Raw genomic sequence first — 17,532 nt, 5'->3', positions numbered from 1 at the left:
TTCCTTGTCTACTTTTTAGTCCACCTGGCACTGCTTGGCTGACAAAGGCAAATTATGCTTGAAGGAGAGCCTCAGTAACAGACAGGCCATAGAGCAACAGAATATTCCCATTAGGTCCACTGAGCAGCTCTTTACATGCCCCCTCCTTCCCCCACTCATCTTGGAGTCCTACCTGCCTTCCCCATAGGAGCAACCGGACGCTGTCTGAGGTAATGTCTCCCGCCGTGAGAGGTCCCTGCTCAGGCCACCCACCTCCCACCCCGGGAAGCCTACTGCACGGCATTCTGTCCCCTGTGCCCCTGGAGCCACGCAGGGAGTGGGGTCTGCCCCTGCCTGTCTCCCCTTCTACTGGAACTGATACAGACAAAACACACTTCTGTTCAACACACGCACAGGAAGCCAAGGAGAACTCTGTGCGCCCTCATCCTGGCCTCGGGAAATGGCCAGTGTGGCGTCTGGCGGCCACGTCCTGCCTCCCCCAGCAGACTGGTTACAGCGGGAGTGAGCAGCACGGTGCAGCAGGGGGCTTAGGAGCTTGGGCTCTGACAGCACACAGGCCTGCAACTGGACCTTGACCCCACCATTTACTTTCTTGAGACCTTAAACAGATTTCTTTACCTTTCCAAGCCCCGTCTGCCCCTTCTGTAAATGAGGAACAGTAATAATGCCACCACCTTGGATTGCTGTGAGAACTAGTAAGGTATCCCATGTAAAGCATGAAGCTCCCTGCCTGACACACAGAAAATGCTCAATAAATGCCAGATAGTATTATTGGTGGCGAAAGCAACCCTCTCAGGTGCCGTTTGTCACCATCAAAGCCTGTCTTTCTGGCGTCCCACGCACCCTGCGTGTCTTCTCCCCTTCCTCCCTCCCCACCCGTTTCCCACACACCAGTTGCTAGCTGTCAGCAAAAACAGTGCTTCACAAACACGGGCTTTATTATCAGCCAGCCAGCAAAGGACACTGTCAGGGCTCCTATGTGCCCGACGTGGTGCTAGACACTGGGCAATGCAGGAGGTATATACAGTGCTGCCCCTTTCCGCCAGAGAATTCACAGGTCCCCGTATCCAGCTGCAGTAGATTCCCAGATGAGTGATATCTGGCTTAGATCTAGTGCCATAATTTCAGTGTCGTTTCGAACTTTTTAAAGGACATTCTGCTCTAGTCTCCTTTTCCTGGTAGCACTACCTGGGAGCCAGGAGAGGGTGGGACTTAACCAACTGTCAGGACGAAGAGGAGCCCAGAGACTTCCGTGTCTTAGGAAGGGTCATTGGCAGCAGGCCTGGACCGCTCCTTGCCTGTGTCACAGGACCGCATCATCGCTTCACCGTGCCTTCAGAGACCGTGTGGACTGAGATTTCAAGAGCTCATGTCCACAGGGACAGTGGTTAATGACACCGAGTGCTGCCGTGTGTCCATATTCCAGAATTAATTGGACTCCGTGCACACGTAAGATTGGCTAGTAGGCAAAGGATTGTATTATTAAAACGTTCCGCTTTCTGTTGCTCTCAGAAAAAATAAATTGAAGTCTCTTGCCATAGTGATGGCAAATGTATCCTTCATCAGTGCTAGTTCTTATTTTTGAGGCCTCCCTGAAAAGTTGGCATGTCTAGTTAAGCAGGTGGCTCAGAGCACGGCCTTGGGAGTGAGAGCTGGGACTGTCACCCACCTCAGCCATTTCCTGCTTGTGTCCCTGGGTGCTCTCTAAGGCTTGCATTTCCTAATCTCTAAAATAGGGTGATAATAGATCCCACTCATAGGGTTATTGGAAAGATAGAGTGAGTTTATGTTTGTAAGGCACTTAAAACATGCCTGTCATACAGCACTCATTAAACATCGAAAATGTTTTTATTGTTGAATCTAAGGTGAGGAGGAAGGAAGTATTCTTCCTGACAGTGATATGCTGACAACAAAGGAAATAGTGAGGCTCTGGGGAGTGTGTTGGAAATCTCTGCAGAAAATGAGAACACTCAGAAATGCCCAGTGCAGGCGGGGGAAGAGCAAGGGCAGTACTCCCTGCCAAGTAGTTAAGTGGAATTGAACTTGTAGGATGTGACGTGAGGAATGGCGATGAACTACTTGGTGCCACAGAGGGGGTTTAGTACAGAAGCCTCAGAGGCATCCCCCGTCCTGGGACAAGACGAAGGTAGGGGGTGGTCACGTGATCGCTGTACGCTTGCGGCTGGTCCTTGGAGTGTGTGGCCGTGCCTGACCTCTGAACAGTCTCGCACCTGGAGCCGTGCACAGCAGCCGCGTCTCCCTCACAGCTGCCTGTGGTGTTTTTCCCCTCCCTCTCTCCTCACGGATGTCGGTGAAACCAGACATAGAAGATCCGTACGACTGCAAGAAATGCAGGATGAGCTTCCCCACTCTGCAGGACCACCGCAAGCACATCCACGAGGTGCACTCCAAGGAGTACCACCCCTGCCCCACGTGCGGCAAGATCTTCAGTGCCCCTTCCATGCTGGAGCGGCACATGGTGACCCACGTCGGAGGGAAGCCCTTCAGCTGCGGGATCTGCAACAAGGCCTACCAGGTGACCGCGTGCTCTGCCGGGAGCACCGCCTACCCCCCCGCCCCGTCCCCGACCCCCGTTCCCGTCCCTACCCCCAGTCCCCAGCCTGTCCTCCCTTACATCCGCCAGGAGTCCAAAGAGGATGAGGTGGCTGCTGCCATGAAGGATGCAGCTTGTAATTACCCAGATTCGCTAAGGTGATCTGGTCAGAGTAATGCACTTGGGAGCTTTAATTGGAGCCGAGGATTCCTAGACCTCTTCTCTTGGATTTCAGCCCTGTCATGAGCTGAATGCTCCTTTTCCCCTTGGACACTCACACTCTGTGGAGCCTATTGACCCCATGTGTCAAGGGATGTGAGAGTGACAATGGGCTGTGTTAAGATTGCCTGGAGTTACCTTGTTTAGCACAATGACTGGGTTGTTGTTGCTGTTTTTAAACTCATAGGGAAGGGGTCTGCTTTTTCACTGTAGAATTTGGTATGTAATTAAAGGGAAACCCCATATGGAACTAAAAAGAAACCACATATGAGAAACTCAACTCTAAAACTACAGAGAGAAAATGGTTCTTGTGACGTCTGTAGGATTTGGATGTAGGGAGAGAAGCCCAGCAGCTAATTTCAGCTCCACAGACATGGAGAGCTAACTCCACACGTGGTGCTGTGACCACAGAGCTGCGTAAGGCCTCGGCTTGGTCTCTGGGAAAGCCTGGAACTGTAGGGAGAGTGTCCCCGGGCTGCTCTGGAGCCTGGGAAGGAGCAGGGACAGCACATGCTTCTGCTCCAGCGGGCTTCTCTACTGCTTCCCGGGGCCTCTGGGAGGCAGTGAGATACAGCTCAGACGCTCCAGTTGGAAGGCCAGGGTTTGAATCCTGGGCCTGCTGTTTACTAATGATCTGACCTTGGGCAAGTCATTTAACCCCTGTGTGCCTCAGCTTCCACCTCATTAGAAAGATTCTGATGCCTTGCTCATAGGCTTGTTGTGAGGGGTGAGAGTTTCTGAAGGACCAGGCTGTGCCCTGCCCTGTAGTGGCCTCTCAGTAAATACACAGGTGCCTGGTTCCCCCAAACACCAGCCTTTCCCCTCACGTGAGCACCCAGTGTGACGGGTAAGAGTGTGATTCTAGATCCATAAGCTCATTTGTCTCACGAGGGCCTTGGGACCTCTCCAGCTTGCTGGAAACTTCTAAGACTTAACGTTTGCCATATTCCTTGCAGCAATTGTCTGGTTTGTGGTACCATAATCGGACCCACCACCCTGATGTGTTTGCTGCTCAGAACCATCGATCTTCCAAATTCTCGTCACTCCAGTGCAGCTCCTGTGACAAAACCTTTTCCAACACCATTGAACACAAGAAGCACATCAAGGCAGAGCATGCAGGTGAAGTTTGGGTGCCTGGAGACCGCGAGTGGGAGCTGATGAGTGGGAGCGGCTCGATGACAGTGTCCTGGGCTCCAACCCCAAATCCCAGCTTCCAGTGCTGTAGTGTGGTGTGTGTGGCCGTGGCCTTTGTTCTGTCCCGGCACACCTGAAGGAGGCCTCGCCGGCCCATCAGTAACGAAACAGTAGCTTGAGTGGCAGTGGTTCTCAAACCCGGGGGTCTGGAGCACTGTAAGCTCCTACCAGCCCTGAGGGACACTGGTACATTGTGGGGCCTGGGACGGGCAGTGGCTGTAGTGGCAGACAGGCTTGGGCGGAAATCCCGACTCCCGCACGGAGCAGCTGCATGACCTTGGCAAATGACCTCTCTTTCCTGAGCCGGTTTCCTTCTCTTCAGAAAGTTAATACTGACCGTGCCGGTCAGTCTGAGGATAATCACCACGGTCATGAAGCATCTCCTATGCGCAAGGCACCTGCTAAGCATTGGTGGGCGCTTTCTTATTCCATTCTCGTAGCAGCCCTACTTCCATCCAGGCGGCCTGGCTCCGATCTGGCGTTTTGTTTACACTAGACCGCGCTGCTAGCTCATAGCTGTGAGGTTCCTGGCACTTGGTAGACACTTGCTAAGTGTTGGCCATCACCGCCCTCCCCAGCCTGAGAGAGCTATCCTCTGGTTGGTTCCCACCACTTCTTTCCTTGTGTGCTCCGCAGATATGAAGTTCCACGAATGTGACCAGTGTAAGGAGCTCTTCCCCACGCCAGCATTGCTACAAGTTCACATCAAGTGCCAGCATTCAGGTCAGTGCCCCTTGCGAGATGCTCCTGGCCTGGACTGCCTTGGTGCATCTCGTCTCCACCATCCACAGCTGTGCAGTCCTAGGCCAAGTAACCGAACTGACTTGTGCATCAGTCTCCTCATCTATAAAACGGGGACGATTATAGTGCTTCCTTCCTTATAGGGTAACTGCAAATTGAATACGTTAGTACATAGAAAACACATAAGGCCTGGCACCCGTGAGCATCCCTCTAGCATGACCTGTGATTATTGTTACTGCCATGTCTCCTCAAATCTAAAATGCTAGTCTTTCATGAACCGTTAAGAAAGAAAAACTGCTGCCAGTTAAACTATACTTTATCGTCACTTAGAATTTGCAGGTGATTCTAAGTGCTGTTTTGGACTTAATTTGGCATAGATTGCACACACTCTTGTATGGGTACATCAGAAGGAGAATCACCAGATAAATCATGGTGAGCATCCCGCTTCTCAGAGCAGCTTTCACCTCCCGACTGTCGAGGTGCGTGTCATCACACGTGGCGCGGTGACAGGGCACAGGCAGGCCGTGGGTTTGGGTCCCTCAAGCATGACGTGAAACTGGTCTACTTTTCCTGCACTGGGGATGTAGCCGGACATCCACCCCTTACTCATCCCTCCTAAACCATTTGGTTCCTGGGAGTTAAAAACGTGCACCACTCCCGTCTCAGGGATGTTCTTCGAAGCCGTGGACACGCCCCACAGGTCTTGGTGCTGCCACTGTCGCCGCCCGTGTGTGTGGTCACTGCTAATTTTACATCCAACTGCTGCCTGGCCTGTAGTGGTCGTAAGAGGCCATCGAACCCAGGTCAGAGATGTTAAAGCGTGCCTCTTGGACTTGATGAAGTATGGTGTCGTCAGCATCCTGACCTACAGTTGAGTGAAAGAATGGCCTTTAGCCGAGGCCAAGTCAGTCTGAAGCTCATGCTGACGAAGCTGTGGTTGCCGAGCCCCTTCTTGCATGGGACCTGTTCCTGTATTTGTAATGTTGCCTTATCTTTCCCGAAAAGGATCCCCCAGACTGTAGAAGCTTCAGGTCCCACAGAACCCGAATCTGCCTCTGCACCTCGATCCCGGTTGCTCCTTCCTCTCCCCTGTCCCTGCTCTTGTTTGTCTCAGGCATTCCGTCCAGCTATCCTTTCTGGCCCCCCTCTTCCAGGATCCCAGCCGTTCAAGTGCTTGTACTGTACAGCCACCTTCCGCTTCCCGGGAGCCCTGCAGCACCACGTCACCACGGAGCACTTCAAGCAGTCAGAGAGCACCTTCCCCTGTGAGCTCTGTGGGGAGCTCTTCACCTCCCAGGCCCAGCTGGATGGTCACTTGGAATCTGAACACCCAAAGGTGATGGGCTCTGAACCCCAAGCAGCAGCCTCACAGGTGGTACAGGTGATTGTGGGGCCATCAGATACGAGGGTGCTAACACGGGGTACCTGAGGCTTCTGTGGTGTGGACGCAGCTCTGTCACACCACCCAGCCTTTCTCTTGGGGGCTCCCAGAAGATCCCATTAAGTAATAACATGACCAAGAGGGCCTTGTAGAGGAGTCTCTCTGGTGGACCTCTTACCGAACAGAACAGAACATTCTAGTCTCCTGGCAAGCACCTGCAAATGGCCCCTGGGTAGAGGGAGCCTGGAATGAGAATTTCCAAAAGCAGAACACCTTTGGTTTGTCCTGATTCACATACTTCCCCACCTTCTGCGGAACACCGTAGGGTGGGACAGGAGCGGCAGGAAGTCTCGGAGAAGGGCTGAGCGCTCTGTTGGGACCCCCTGCCCCTGAAACACTTTGATAGCTCCTCTAGGCTGGACGCAGGACACTGGGTACATCAGGGCTCCTCACCTTTACCTGGGGGAGAAGCTCGCCTCTTCCTGTCTTCTCCAGAGAGGCTGGGCAGAAAAGGAAAAGAAACACAGTTCTGTGGGTTGTCTGTGGATGGACGGGAGCAGTGCTGTTAACTGATTGGACCACGCCGTTGTCCAGCCCCACAGAGGAGTCCTTGATGAACCATGTTCTCACGGGCCTCTGTGAGAGCAGAGAGCAGGTCAGGTGGGCAGGCTGCAGCGAAGTTCCTGCTGCCATGTCACCCAGAATGGCTGTGCTTTGGTCTTTTTTTATATATAAGGATTCTTGGTAAGATGTCCTTTGAGGAAAAAAGGGAAAAAAAAGGCTTCCATTCCTAAAGAAAAAGAAAGAAAACCAGTTTGAAAACTACTCTCCTAGATGATTTTTGATTAAACATCATAATCCGTCTTCTCACCCCCCACAGCACCATGGGGCTGGGCTTGGCTTTCCCCTTCTGCCACTCAGGCCTAGCGCTCTGCTCCCCACCCCTGGCTAGTTCTCAAGGGCCAGGGGGGCTGTGCCCTCTGTGGGCTCCCTGGTTTGAAAATACCAGGGGGCACCAAGCTGCCCTGAGTCCCCACAGGTCACAAGCATCAACTTGGAGGTTGTGACGGGAACTGGGTGTGCTTCACCATAGACTGGTTCTCCCTGAGCCATCTTGAGCAGGTGACACAGATTTGGAAGGGGTCTGTGTGGCCTTTGGAGAAGGGCTGCCCACTGGGGAGGCCAAATGAGGGAGTTGATAGAAGTCACATTTCCTCCACTCGTTCCTGCTCCTAAGTTCTGTAATGATATAGCCTCCAAGGAAGGCTCTTCTTCACCTGAGGGCCAGAGACACTACCTTTGGCCAGCCAAGGCTGCTGATAAATCCTTCCATTTCTGTGGTCAGGCCTGAAACTAACCACTTTCAGTAGCCTTCCTTTCACATGTCGCTTAACTCTGCAGTGTGATCCTCAAGACAGGAAAACCCAGTATAAGAAACTGAGCCGGTATTCACTGGTAGGTAATCATAGAGTCCAGGCACCCTGAGATGGCGTACTGAGCTAAATTATAGCAATTTAGCACACCAGAGTTATTTAAATTGCTTGCCTTCTCTTTTGCATTGCCGGTGTGTTAGACTTGCCTCTTCCCATTAGGTGCATGTAATTGCTCTCCTCAGGTTAAAACATAAATATCACCATTACAGCATGAGACAAAAACCATGTAAATTCTGGGGAGCTCCCTGTGGACACTGCCTAGACAGCCTCACGGTCTTTCCCTTTCAGGTGATCCAAACCCCAGAGCCGGCAGCCCCGACAGAGCAGGTGATCACTTTGGAGGAGACCCAGCTTGCTGGGTCACAGGTGTTTGTGACGTTGCCAGATTCGCAGACATCTCAGACCAGCTCTGAGCTTGTGGCGGTGACCGTGGAGGATTTGCTAGATGGTACTGTGACCCTGATCTGTGGCGAGGCCAAGTGAGTGGCCGATCATCCCATGGAGGGTCCTGCATTTGCAGCAGAGCGAACATTCCGCGGCTTGCCGTTGGCCCTCCGTCCCTGGCTGTCCTGAGTAGCGAACATCTCAGCCTGCCCCAACCAGAGCACTCTCACTTTGTTCTCACAGAACCAACAGTGTTGGGGTCCTGGGCACGGAGACCACTGCCCTCCCCAGGAGACGGACCTACTTCCCACAGGCCTGCTGCCGTGGCCTCTGATGAGCAGTGGGCTGGGAGCTGGTGACCGGGGCACTGGAGAGGTGCTGCAGGCCGGCGGCCTTCAGTGTGCAGCACGGTGGGTAGAGGTGGGCCTGCAGCCCACAGACTGGGCCTTCCAATGGTGCTTGTGCCTCCTGGCCATTTAGAAATGAGAAAAAAGCACCAACACACCATCCAGAGACCCCCCCCGGCTGGAGCACACTTGGCTCCTTCCTCACTCTGTCATCCTCCCATCCGCTTGGGTGGCCCGGCCCTCTCCTGGTGGCAGGAGGACAGGGAGCAGCGTGTTCACACAGGCTGAGTCCCAGCTCATCAGCACAGTTAGCCCTTGCCCAAACCAAGCCTTGCAGGGTTTCTGCGGGATGCGCTCTGTGTGGGGCCATCCAGCTGCAGACAATCCCTGCCCTTCCAGGATCTTCTCCGCAGTGTTCTGTACCCGAGGGCTGTCCCTGCAGCCTTCCGTGTTCTCCTCAGAGCCGAGACTGTCTTCCCCTCGCTCCAGGGCCTGTGGAGGGCTCACGAACCAGCGCCGGTTGCCTGGGCACCCCGGCTCCTCCCCCCGCCACGGTCTCCCTCTCTTGTGAGCAGCCTGCTGTCCAGTTCCTCCAGGCAGCGCCTGTTATTGCGGGCTAGTGATCCTTTGGTGTCTGAATTTCACAAAGCTTTTTTATCTTCAATTCCTAAAATCTGGTAATTAATGGTTTGTGGAATCCGTTATGAAGTGCAATTAGATGGATGTAGGTTCCTGCCGTTCGGAGGGAATGACTAGCATTTATCTTCCTTTCCTCGATGCCAGAAGGTCGAAGTCTGCTAGTGCAGTGTTTACACACCGGGCAGGGCTGCCGGCCGCCTGGTGCAGCGTCACCCCTGGCAGTGTGCAACTTCATCACTCACCCTCCAGCTACGGGCTGGCAGAGGACAAGCCCACGCCTTCTTTCCAAGCGTATTTCATGTCACCAGGTACAAGCAGGGGCAAGGGGTCAATTTGGGACACGGTCGGGACTTCCACTGCCTCCGCACACTGCAGCCCGTAGGACAGAAGGCAGGGCCCTGCCACTGCCTGGCGTGGCTGCCGTGGCCGCCGTGGCCGTCTGGCTATGCGCCAGCAGCGAGTTCCAGTGCGGGCCTGCGCACCCAGGCAGCTAACTCCTCCCACCTCCAGTCGTGTCCTCATTTTGATCTGCAAGTCACTTGAGCTTGTCGGCTCAGGGATCTTCCCATTCTGGAGTAAATGAAGTTTTCAAAGGCAAGTCCTCAGAAGCCGAAACCTGACCAGAAGATGGTGCTCAAACCTTGAAGACGTGGCCTCCACACAAAGCCCTCCCTGCTCCTGCCACGGCTGGCTCTTCTTCAGGTGGTGCCGTCAGAGCAGGAGAGCTCTTGATCTGCAAGTGGCAGAATGGCACCGAATCTCCTGTTGGCACCAGCTGAAGCCCTCTGAAAGGGACCGGAGTGGTTCAGCCCAGCGGACAAGGATGTTGGTCGGCTGCGGTGGTTGGGGGTTGCGGGGTCATCAGAATTTCTGCTCGCCGAAAAATAAGAACTGAATTGCTGAGGGCCTGTGGGGGAAAGTGATTTTTCTTTTTCAGAAGTCTTGTGATGAAAGAAAGCTGTAAGTTTTTAAACCAAGTTTCACATCCTTTCAAGTACCGAGAACTCCTTGCTCGGGTTTCCGACAGAGCCCCCGATGGTGGCAGGGCACGCGTTTCCTTCAGAATCGTGGGCCCCACAGCTCGCTTGCTGTGCGGGGCGCACACAGAGAGGTGGGCGCTGTCGTGGATGCGCACTCACCTACCCCGTGGCACAGCCGGCAGGAGGCACGGACACTGTGCTGCCTCCATTCAGGAATGAGGAAAGGTGCGTCCTGAACGTAGCCTTTGCTCTGAGTGGACCTCTGCAAGGGGCTGCCTTGGCAGCGATTTTATAGTGTCACTCCCTAGAGATGCCCAAGTGTGGACTTTATTGTAGGAAGACTTTTCCTAGCTCTGCTTGGCCATTTTGTTCTTTCTTCCCACTGCTGAATGTCTGCCACAGAGGACATTGTCATCGTGCTCTCCTCGGTCCCCCTCACTTGCTTTCTCACAGCAGAGGTGTCTCTGCCTCATTGCCATGGGTGCATCCTGGTGGCCTCCAGGCTGAACCCTGGGGGCATTTGTGGTGGTGTGGAGGATGTGGGCTCCTTGGAACCCCTGCCCGAATATGTCCATTGGGACCCCAGACTTTCTCTGCTCCCAGAGCTCATGAAGCGGCTGGTGAGGAGAGACAGGCCGTCAGATTCCAGGCTGGATTCTAAATCTGTGGGAGTAATGGGGATCGCTTAGGGAACGGGATTTGCCATTCCAGGTAAGTGAGGCAACAGGTAGGAGATTCAAGAGCAGGGGTTGCCAGAGGAACATGGGACTGTCCCAAGGACATGCCAGCACCTGGCCACAGGGGCAGCAGAGGGGCAGAGGCAAAGGCAAAGCTCATGTTTAAAGCCTGTCTCTTCTGTCTCAGAAGCTTTGTGTTTAGAAAACATGGAGCCCAGTGAGTACCAAGGACTGTGCTGTGAATCCTGGGTTCCCCTGGTGATCCAAGGCTTCTCTGTGGAAGCGCTCTGACTCTCCTCTCTCCCCGACCACCGGCATTGGCCCCGTTCCTCAGGGAAGAGCTCTGATGGTCAGGTGCTGAGGGACAAAACGGGGTCCAGTCTGACAGGTGAATGGGGGGAAAGGTCCCCTTCTCTTCTGGTTTAAATAAGTCAGGGATACTCTCAGAATCAAGAAGAAAGATGAGATGGGCCCTAAGAGTTTCTCACCCCAGGTGATGTCACGGTCACCACAGGCTGATGATATATTAATGAAATGGGAGGGCTGTGCCTTTAAATCTCATGTGCCCGAGATCTGTGAATTGCCTAAGGGATGGAAGAAACTGCTAACCTCACATAGACTGGTTCTAGGGGATAAGGAGTGTTTGTATTAAATTGGCGCTAGAAAGCAGGACAATGATGGAGTAATGGCTGAGATGCTTTAATTATTTCTCCCAAAGAAAGAATAGCAGCCTTAGCCCTCTCCACTTGGTCCAGTATTTCCCAGGGATCCTTGGGAGGTAGGGAAAAAATGGGAGTAACAGTAAGATTTGGGGTTGAAGAAGGTATCAGAGGCAAGCTGATGATTGTTTTGTTGCCGTGGAAAACCTTGGGGTTGTAGGACTTGGGCCAGAAGCTCAAAACACAGCCAGAGCTTGGAAACTTCCTGCATGTACAGCTGTGCCTATAAGGACGAGAGAAGCTGCCTGTGCTCTGGGATTACGCTGTTGAGAAAAATTTGAGAAAAATTATCACCTGGGCTAATTCACATTGTGTCCAAATCATGGAAATGTTCATCGTTTCTCTTCCCAAGGCCAGCCACACCTCCCACCACGGTCAGGACAACCAGCCAGCACCTGATGCTGTGTAAATTAGATTACGAACCATTATTTTCATTTAACTTTTGCACTATTCTATATAAATAAAATATGTACTTTGAAAAAGTTGTGCTGCATGAGTTTCAGACAGACTGTAATGAGACCTGTTTCCTCTTTGGTTCTGGCCAGGGGCACAGCCTTGACCAGGGTTTCCTAGGGGCTCTTGTACCTTCAGGCCAGGCCAGCATGGTGGGTGGAGAGGATGCTGTCCTGTCACGGGGAGGCTCTTCCTGAGAGCCCGCTTGCCCCAGGGAGCAAGTGTGGTGCGGCGTCTCGGCGGCGGGCATGGGTGCGCAGCCTGGGTATATCCGTGCTGTGCCACTTGCTGACCACGTGGCCTTGGGGGAGACACCCTCGCAGCCCCCTCCTCGCAGCTCCCATCTGAAATGGGGAACAGTGGCACACAGAACAGTACGGGGAATTCCAAGGCTGGCTTTAATGAACTTAGTGTGGAGACTGTAATTGTTGGCTAAGTCTTTCATGTGGCGGTCAGCCATTCCCCGCAATTGCTGGTGCTGAGTGGTGTCCATTTCTGCACCTTTGCACTTCTCTTCTCCCTCCCTCCCTCCCCCTCCCCTCTCCCTCCCTCTCCCTCCCCCCTCCCTCCCTCTCTCACTCTCCTTCTCTCTTTGAACCCTCGGGGGACCTTATAACACCCACCACTTGTCATTGATCTCTGGCATCTCAACTGCCCCAAAGCACAAAGTGCTGAGCAGATGAGTATAACATAAGCAGAAACCTTTTGTGGTAAATAGCTGAAAACGTCACGTTGCTGGCAGCCAACGAGGCAACAGAGAGGCAGCACATGGGCAGGATGCACATCATTTCTGCAGGAAGAATCTGCGTGAAAGACAAGGGGAAGCACGTCCCAGCTATTCTGTCTGCCAGTCCTCTAAGGTTGGGTCAGCCCCGAAGCCGGGGAAAGCAGGGGTGAGGCGGCTCTGTGCTCGAGTCTCCCAGGACCGCCCTGGAGTGGCACGAGTGGACCCTTGTCCAGAGCCCGCAGGGCAGAGTACCCCTGCCTACACGGTGTCTGGAGACAGGCTGGAGCACTCCGTTGTATTGGGAGCAATAATCCTTACAGTGTCCTAGGCAGCCCTGGATAATTGTAACACACCGTGGGGCTCCAGCCATGAAGGTGAAAGTGTGAAGAGGTAGGAAATGGGCTGAGTGATCCCTTGGCAGTCCCATTATCCCTGGGCCTGGGGGCTGCTGTAGGAGGCTAGATGGCGCAGCGGGAAGGGCATGGACTAACTAGATGGATGACCTTGGGCAAGGCCTTCCTGAACGCCTAATGGCATGTAGATGCTTTGGGAATGATGTCTGTTACTGTTCCCAGCACTTCTAAAGAGCCTGGGGGGAGAGGGCAGAGAAGGGCAAGGAGTAGGCCCATCATATCCCAAAGTTGGAGGGCCTGGAATAGAGTGCCGGGGTGCCCAAGACCGAGGTAAGACTCACCTCTCTGAGCCGTACTGTAGTAGTCCTGGGGCCTCTGTCCCAGCCCCAAGTGAACAGGGCATGGGGGGGTGGGACAAGAGGGGGACCGGGCGTCCTGGCTTGGAGCAGCACAGCTGAGGGGTCTATTCTGAGTACAGTGGCAGCCTCTGAAGGTCAGGTGGGAGCACACGCAGTAAGAACTAGGGAGTGGAAACACGGAGTACGTAATGGTGTCTGGCCTTCCCACCCTGCCTCTGGAATGTTCTCTTCAGTGTTCATCTTACCTTCCATGTGTGCTCAGGGATGTGTCTGGGTGAAAAGAGAAAGGTAGCTTCTGGCTGCCTCCATGTGAACTTGTCCTAGACTAAGGGGCTTCACCCTTCATTGGGAAATAGCCCAGACGTCAGGGCTTCACTAGAAGAGAGGGTCTAGGTTCATTGCTTCTTGTGAACGTTCTTGAGGGTTTATTCTTGTGCATCTGTCCCATCTTCTGCCCTGTCACCCAGCGCTACCAGAGCATAGGTCCCATGCCCACTAAGGCACTTGTATCTGCTCTGCACACTTGGTGCACCAGACAGCACGCTCAGGTGCTTAGTAGATGTTGCTGCTCATCTCACCTGCCCTCACAGCCTTCAGGGAGAAACCAACCTCCACATCTCACCCCTGCCAGAGAGGCTGTTCCCCAGGCTACCTGTGGGCTGCTCTATCAGAACATCCCCCTTTCTTTGCCCTCCGAGGAGAGACTAGCAGAAGGTGAAGAGCAGCTAGCCAGGCCCAGAGCTCCCCAGCTGCTGATCAAACAACACTCCTGCCAGCCCTTCCTGCATGGGTTCCCCCAGCGTAGCCAGAAACAGCTGATCAAACACACCAGGACAAGGTCAGTCCAGGGACCCGCAGTCCCCTCCAGGGGAGATTTCATAGACTTGCCTTCAGGAAGGTCTGATAAAAATGGGCAGGGGTTGGGGAAGGGGGCCCACGGGGCTGGCACAGGACCAAATGGCTTTTCAGTCCTTTTAAGGTTGAAACCTCTACACTCCACACAGGGTCCAGAGCAAAGCCAGCACACGCAGAGAGGCCAGGGCTAGCCCTGCCTGTGAGCCTGGGGACCTGAGGTAAAATAAGGAACAGGGTAGCTGTGCGCACACGCATGACGGGGTGAGAGATGTCAGGCAGGAGCCAGTGTGGGTTGGGGAGCATAGGATTCTTAGATTGTCACAGGGTGACTTAAGATCCTCCTTCACTAAACTGTGACCCCTTCAAGGGCAAGTGCTGTGCGTCATCCTGTTAACACACACACACACACACACACACACACACAGTGAGCCAGGCACGTCAGGTTCTGATTGCCCAGGTCTGTTGTCCCCGAAGTTCTGGAGTCTCTGAGGTCCTGTTGTGTGCCCAGTCCCGTGCTAGATGCTGTAGAGGTTGGGTTGTGCTGGGCTGAGATGGGTGTGGTTCCTGCTTCCAGGGACTGATCATCTTGTTGGCCAGGCAAAGATTATTTATGAGAAATAAGAACCAAAAACATCCATGCAGGTCCAGACCAACACCTGAAGTACCTATAAATGCTGTGTTTCTTGCTCGCTTGCTCTCTCTCTCTTTTTTTTTTTTTTTTTGGTTGTCTTTTTCATCGTGATGATTAATATTTTTTAGAAAGTCTCATAATAAGTAATGTCTGTTAGGTGCTTAGTGTATGTAGCACATGGGGCAGAGATCCTTGTGTAGTTCTTCCTTCACCGGCACCGTGACGCAGCTGTTGTTCTCCTGGGTTACAGACGAGGAGACCCACAGCAGGGAAGTCACGTGATGAGTGACAGAGCCAGGGAGCTGCAATTTGAACACGAGCAGTCTGACTCCAGAGCTTGCTCTTAAACACCATGCTGCATCCCAGCAGTTCTTGCTTAATACCTAGTCAGCTAGAAAAGATCTAGTCAACGGTGGTTCCCAGTCCTTAGCAGCCTGGTCTGTCATGCCTGGACTGTTGTCACAGGACCTAGCAAGGCTCCCGGCCTGCTCTGTCCTTGCCCTTCTCCATCCTGCCTGAGACAGCCAGTCAGACCTAAACCTCTGCTTCTATCTGCTAGAGATGTGGTGTCCTGGAGCAGCAAGTCATGTCCTTTTGCCTTGGCTTCAGGACTAGATGGTTTGTTCACCAGTCCTCAGTCCATACTCTTCCCTGGAGAGCAGAAGGAGAGCCACTGGAGCTGCCTGAGCCCCCGCAGGACCAGCGGAGGCCCACACAGCCTGGTGCGAGTGTGCAAGGGTGGTTCCTCCATGCACACAGCTCTGGAGAGTATCTTAGCCTCTCTGACTTCCCCACCTCTCCCCCAGTCCTGGCCTCCTAAAAGGAAAATGTTTTCTAGACAGCAGCCACATTATTGGAGAGGATCTGATTAGAAGCCAAGATGAAATGCAGTGGTTCAGAGCCACCCTTTCGAGGGATTCAGATCCGAATTCAAATCCCTGCCCTGTCCCTTGTTAGATGTGTGACTTTGGGTACATTAAGCTTCTCTTTACCTTGATTCTTTTTTTGTCTGTAAATGGAGGTAATAAAAACTCTCACAGTAATTGTGGAGATTAAAGGTAATGCATATGGAAAAAAAATAAAGGTAAATGCATATGAGACCTTGGTGTAGGTCATGGCATGTAGCAAGTGCTCAATAGAAAATACCACTCATGCCAAAAGGGGGCCCAGAGCTCTGGGGTGGTCCCTGCCCCAGTGCAGAGACCCCATGGGTACCTCTGAAGCTCAGATAAGGGAGGTTTCTGGGTGGGGGAGGCAGATGAAAAACAGACCAAGCTGGACAGAGTCCCAGGAGAGCAGGACCTCCTCAGCCGCCTCTTTGTGCCCCATTTCCCTGGCAAAACCGGGGGCAGCGCTGGGGTCGGAGGATGCCGAGGAGTCGTGCTCCCTAGGCTGCATCCTACTGTACCGCAGCACCACCTAGAGCAAGGTCCTGCAGCCCAAGGCGCGTGCCACAGATGCAGGCTGCCTTCTTGGATCCGACCACACCCTGAGGTCCTGGCCGTGTGGCCCCAGTGGAGTTGGCGTCTTGTTGTGGCATCAGCAGAACGGATTGTCTTGGTCCATCTGGTGCCTCCATTTCTGCTCCAACCTGGTGTGCTGGCTCGGAGCAGGAGGGCTCTCAGGCAGGCAAGAGACAGAGGAGACAAGGTGACAAAACGCTTGGCCCAGCTTGGCCTCCCTCTTTTTAGTACGGGCAACGGTAGTCCCATAATGCCTACTTACTCTTGGGCTATTTTCAAGTCATTACTGAGCCTCACAGCAATGTGAAAGTTTAGGTATCTTCATTATTACCCCTTTTACAGTGAAGGAATTCAGAGGCGACCGTAAGGGTCCTCAGCTAGTGAGAGGAAGTATTGCAGTCCAGTTGTCTGACACCAGCTGTAGGCTCTTGCCACTCTACCGTGCTATCCTTTTGTCACCATGGTCCCCATATTTCAGAGCACTTTGAATCATTTACTCGCTTGACTCTGGCAGCAATGCTCTGAGGCTAAAAGAACATAAATTATCATTTTGCTAATGAAGAAATTGAGGTTCCAGGAGGCGACATCACTTGGTCACCCAGTCAGTCGGTAGCAGAACTGCAATCAGAGCAGCTGGACCCAGCATTACATCCACTTTGCAAGAAAAAGCACTACTTAGGCCCGGTGAGTAAGGGGACGCTGGGCTCAGCCAGAGTCCTCGTGGCAGGGGTGGGCTGAGCCCTCCCTTTTGTTGGCCTCAGCCTCGGGCCAGGCTGTGTGCATCATCCCCAATGCGGGCATCACATCTCCATCCGGGTCACCAGACGAGTGCTGCCCAGTCCCGGTAGGATTCTCTGTGGTGAGAGAAATGGTCTGTTCTGCACTGTCTGATGTAGGAATCACTAGTCAGATGTGGCTTTGAGCACCTGAAATGTGGCTAGTGTACCTGAGAAACTGAATTTTAAATTTTAATTTAAATAGTCACCTGTGGCTGATGGCTATCCTGCTGGGTGAGAGTCCTACGGGGAGTGGCCAAACCCAGATTCAGGCCCAACCCTGTCCCCAAAGCCTGTGACATTTCCACGGGTGCCTGGTGCCAGGGGGGACAGGCACTTGAGCAGTAAACGGCTGCTGCAAGGTCAAGAGTGCCTGCTCTCGTTCACTAAGGCTAGCCCTCGCGTGATGCTCCTGTGGCGAGCACTAGCCCCGTCCTGTGCCTCCTCTGTCTTCATCTTCATCGTCGTCCACACCAGGGGCTCCAACTCCACAATGGATGCTGGAACTCTACAGTGACATTCCTTTTAGCCCATTTTACGGGTGAGTACATCAGAGTTCAACAGGGTTGAGGAACTTGTCCAAGATGACTCAGCATTTGCTAGAAGGGTCTCACTGGTGAAATACCTAGTTCTTGCCCCCGTTTGTC

At 53.4% G+C, this 17,532-nt stretch overlaps 1 protein-coding gene across 6 annotated transcripts in view; it reads left to right on the top strand.

Moving 5' to 3' along the window:
* The window catches only part of ZBTB40 (zinc finger and BTB domain containing 40), a 74,196-nt gene extending 62,446 nt beyond the window's left edge, over positions 1 to 11,750 (top strand). For 2 of the 6 annotated variants that reach the window (XM_073903212.1, XM_073903210.1), the window contains 6 exons: positions 2,322 to 2,536; positions 3,730 to 3,892; positions 4,604 to 4,690; positions 5,863 to 6,089; positions 7,811 to 8,001; positions 8,150 to 11,750. In XM_073903212.1, coding sequence (XP_073759313.1) covers positions 2,322 to 2,536; positions 3,730 to 3,892; positions 4,604 to 4,690; positions 5,863 to 6,089; positions 7,811 to 8,001; positions 8,150 to 8,240 — 974 coding nt within the window. In that variant the 3' untranslated portion in view covers positions 8,241 to 11,750. Of the gene's footprint in view, positions 1 to 2,321; positions 2,537 to 3,729; positions 3,893 to 4,603; positions 4,691 to 5,862; positions 6,090 to 7,810 lie in introns of all 6 variants that reach the window. The other 4 variants (XM_025856215.2, XM_025856211.2, XR_012381352.1 and 1 more) reach the window with 3 other exon arrangements.
* Positions 11,751 to 17,532: the final 5,782 nt, after the last annotated feature.

This window comes from Callorhinus ursinus, unplaced genomic scaffold (assembly GCF_003265705.2).
Source record: "Callorhinus ursinus isolate GAN/ISIS: 27379988/994484 unplaced genomic scaffold, GSC_fseal_2.0 scaffold18, whole genome shotgun sequence".
NCBI lineage: Eukaryota > Metazoa > Chordata > Mammalia > Carnivora > Otariidae > Callorhinus > Callorhinus ursinus.
This window is presented reverse-complemented; position numbering and strand designations above follow the sequence as displayed.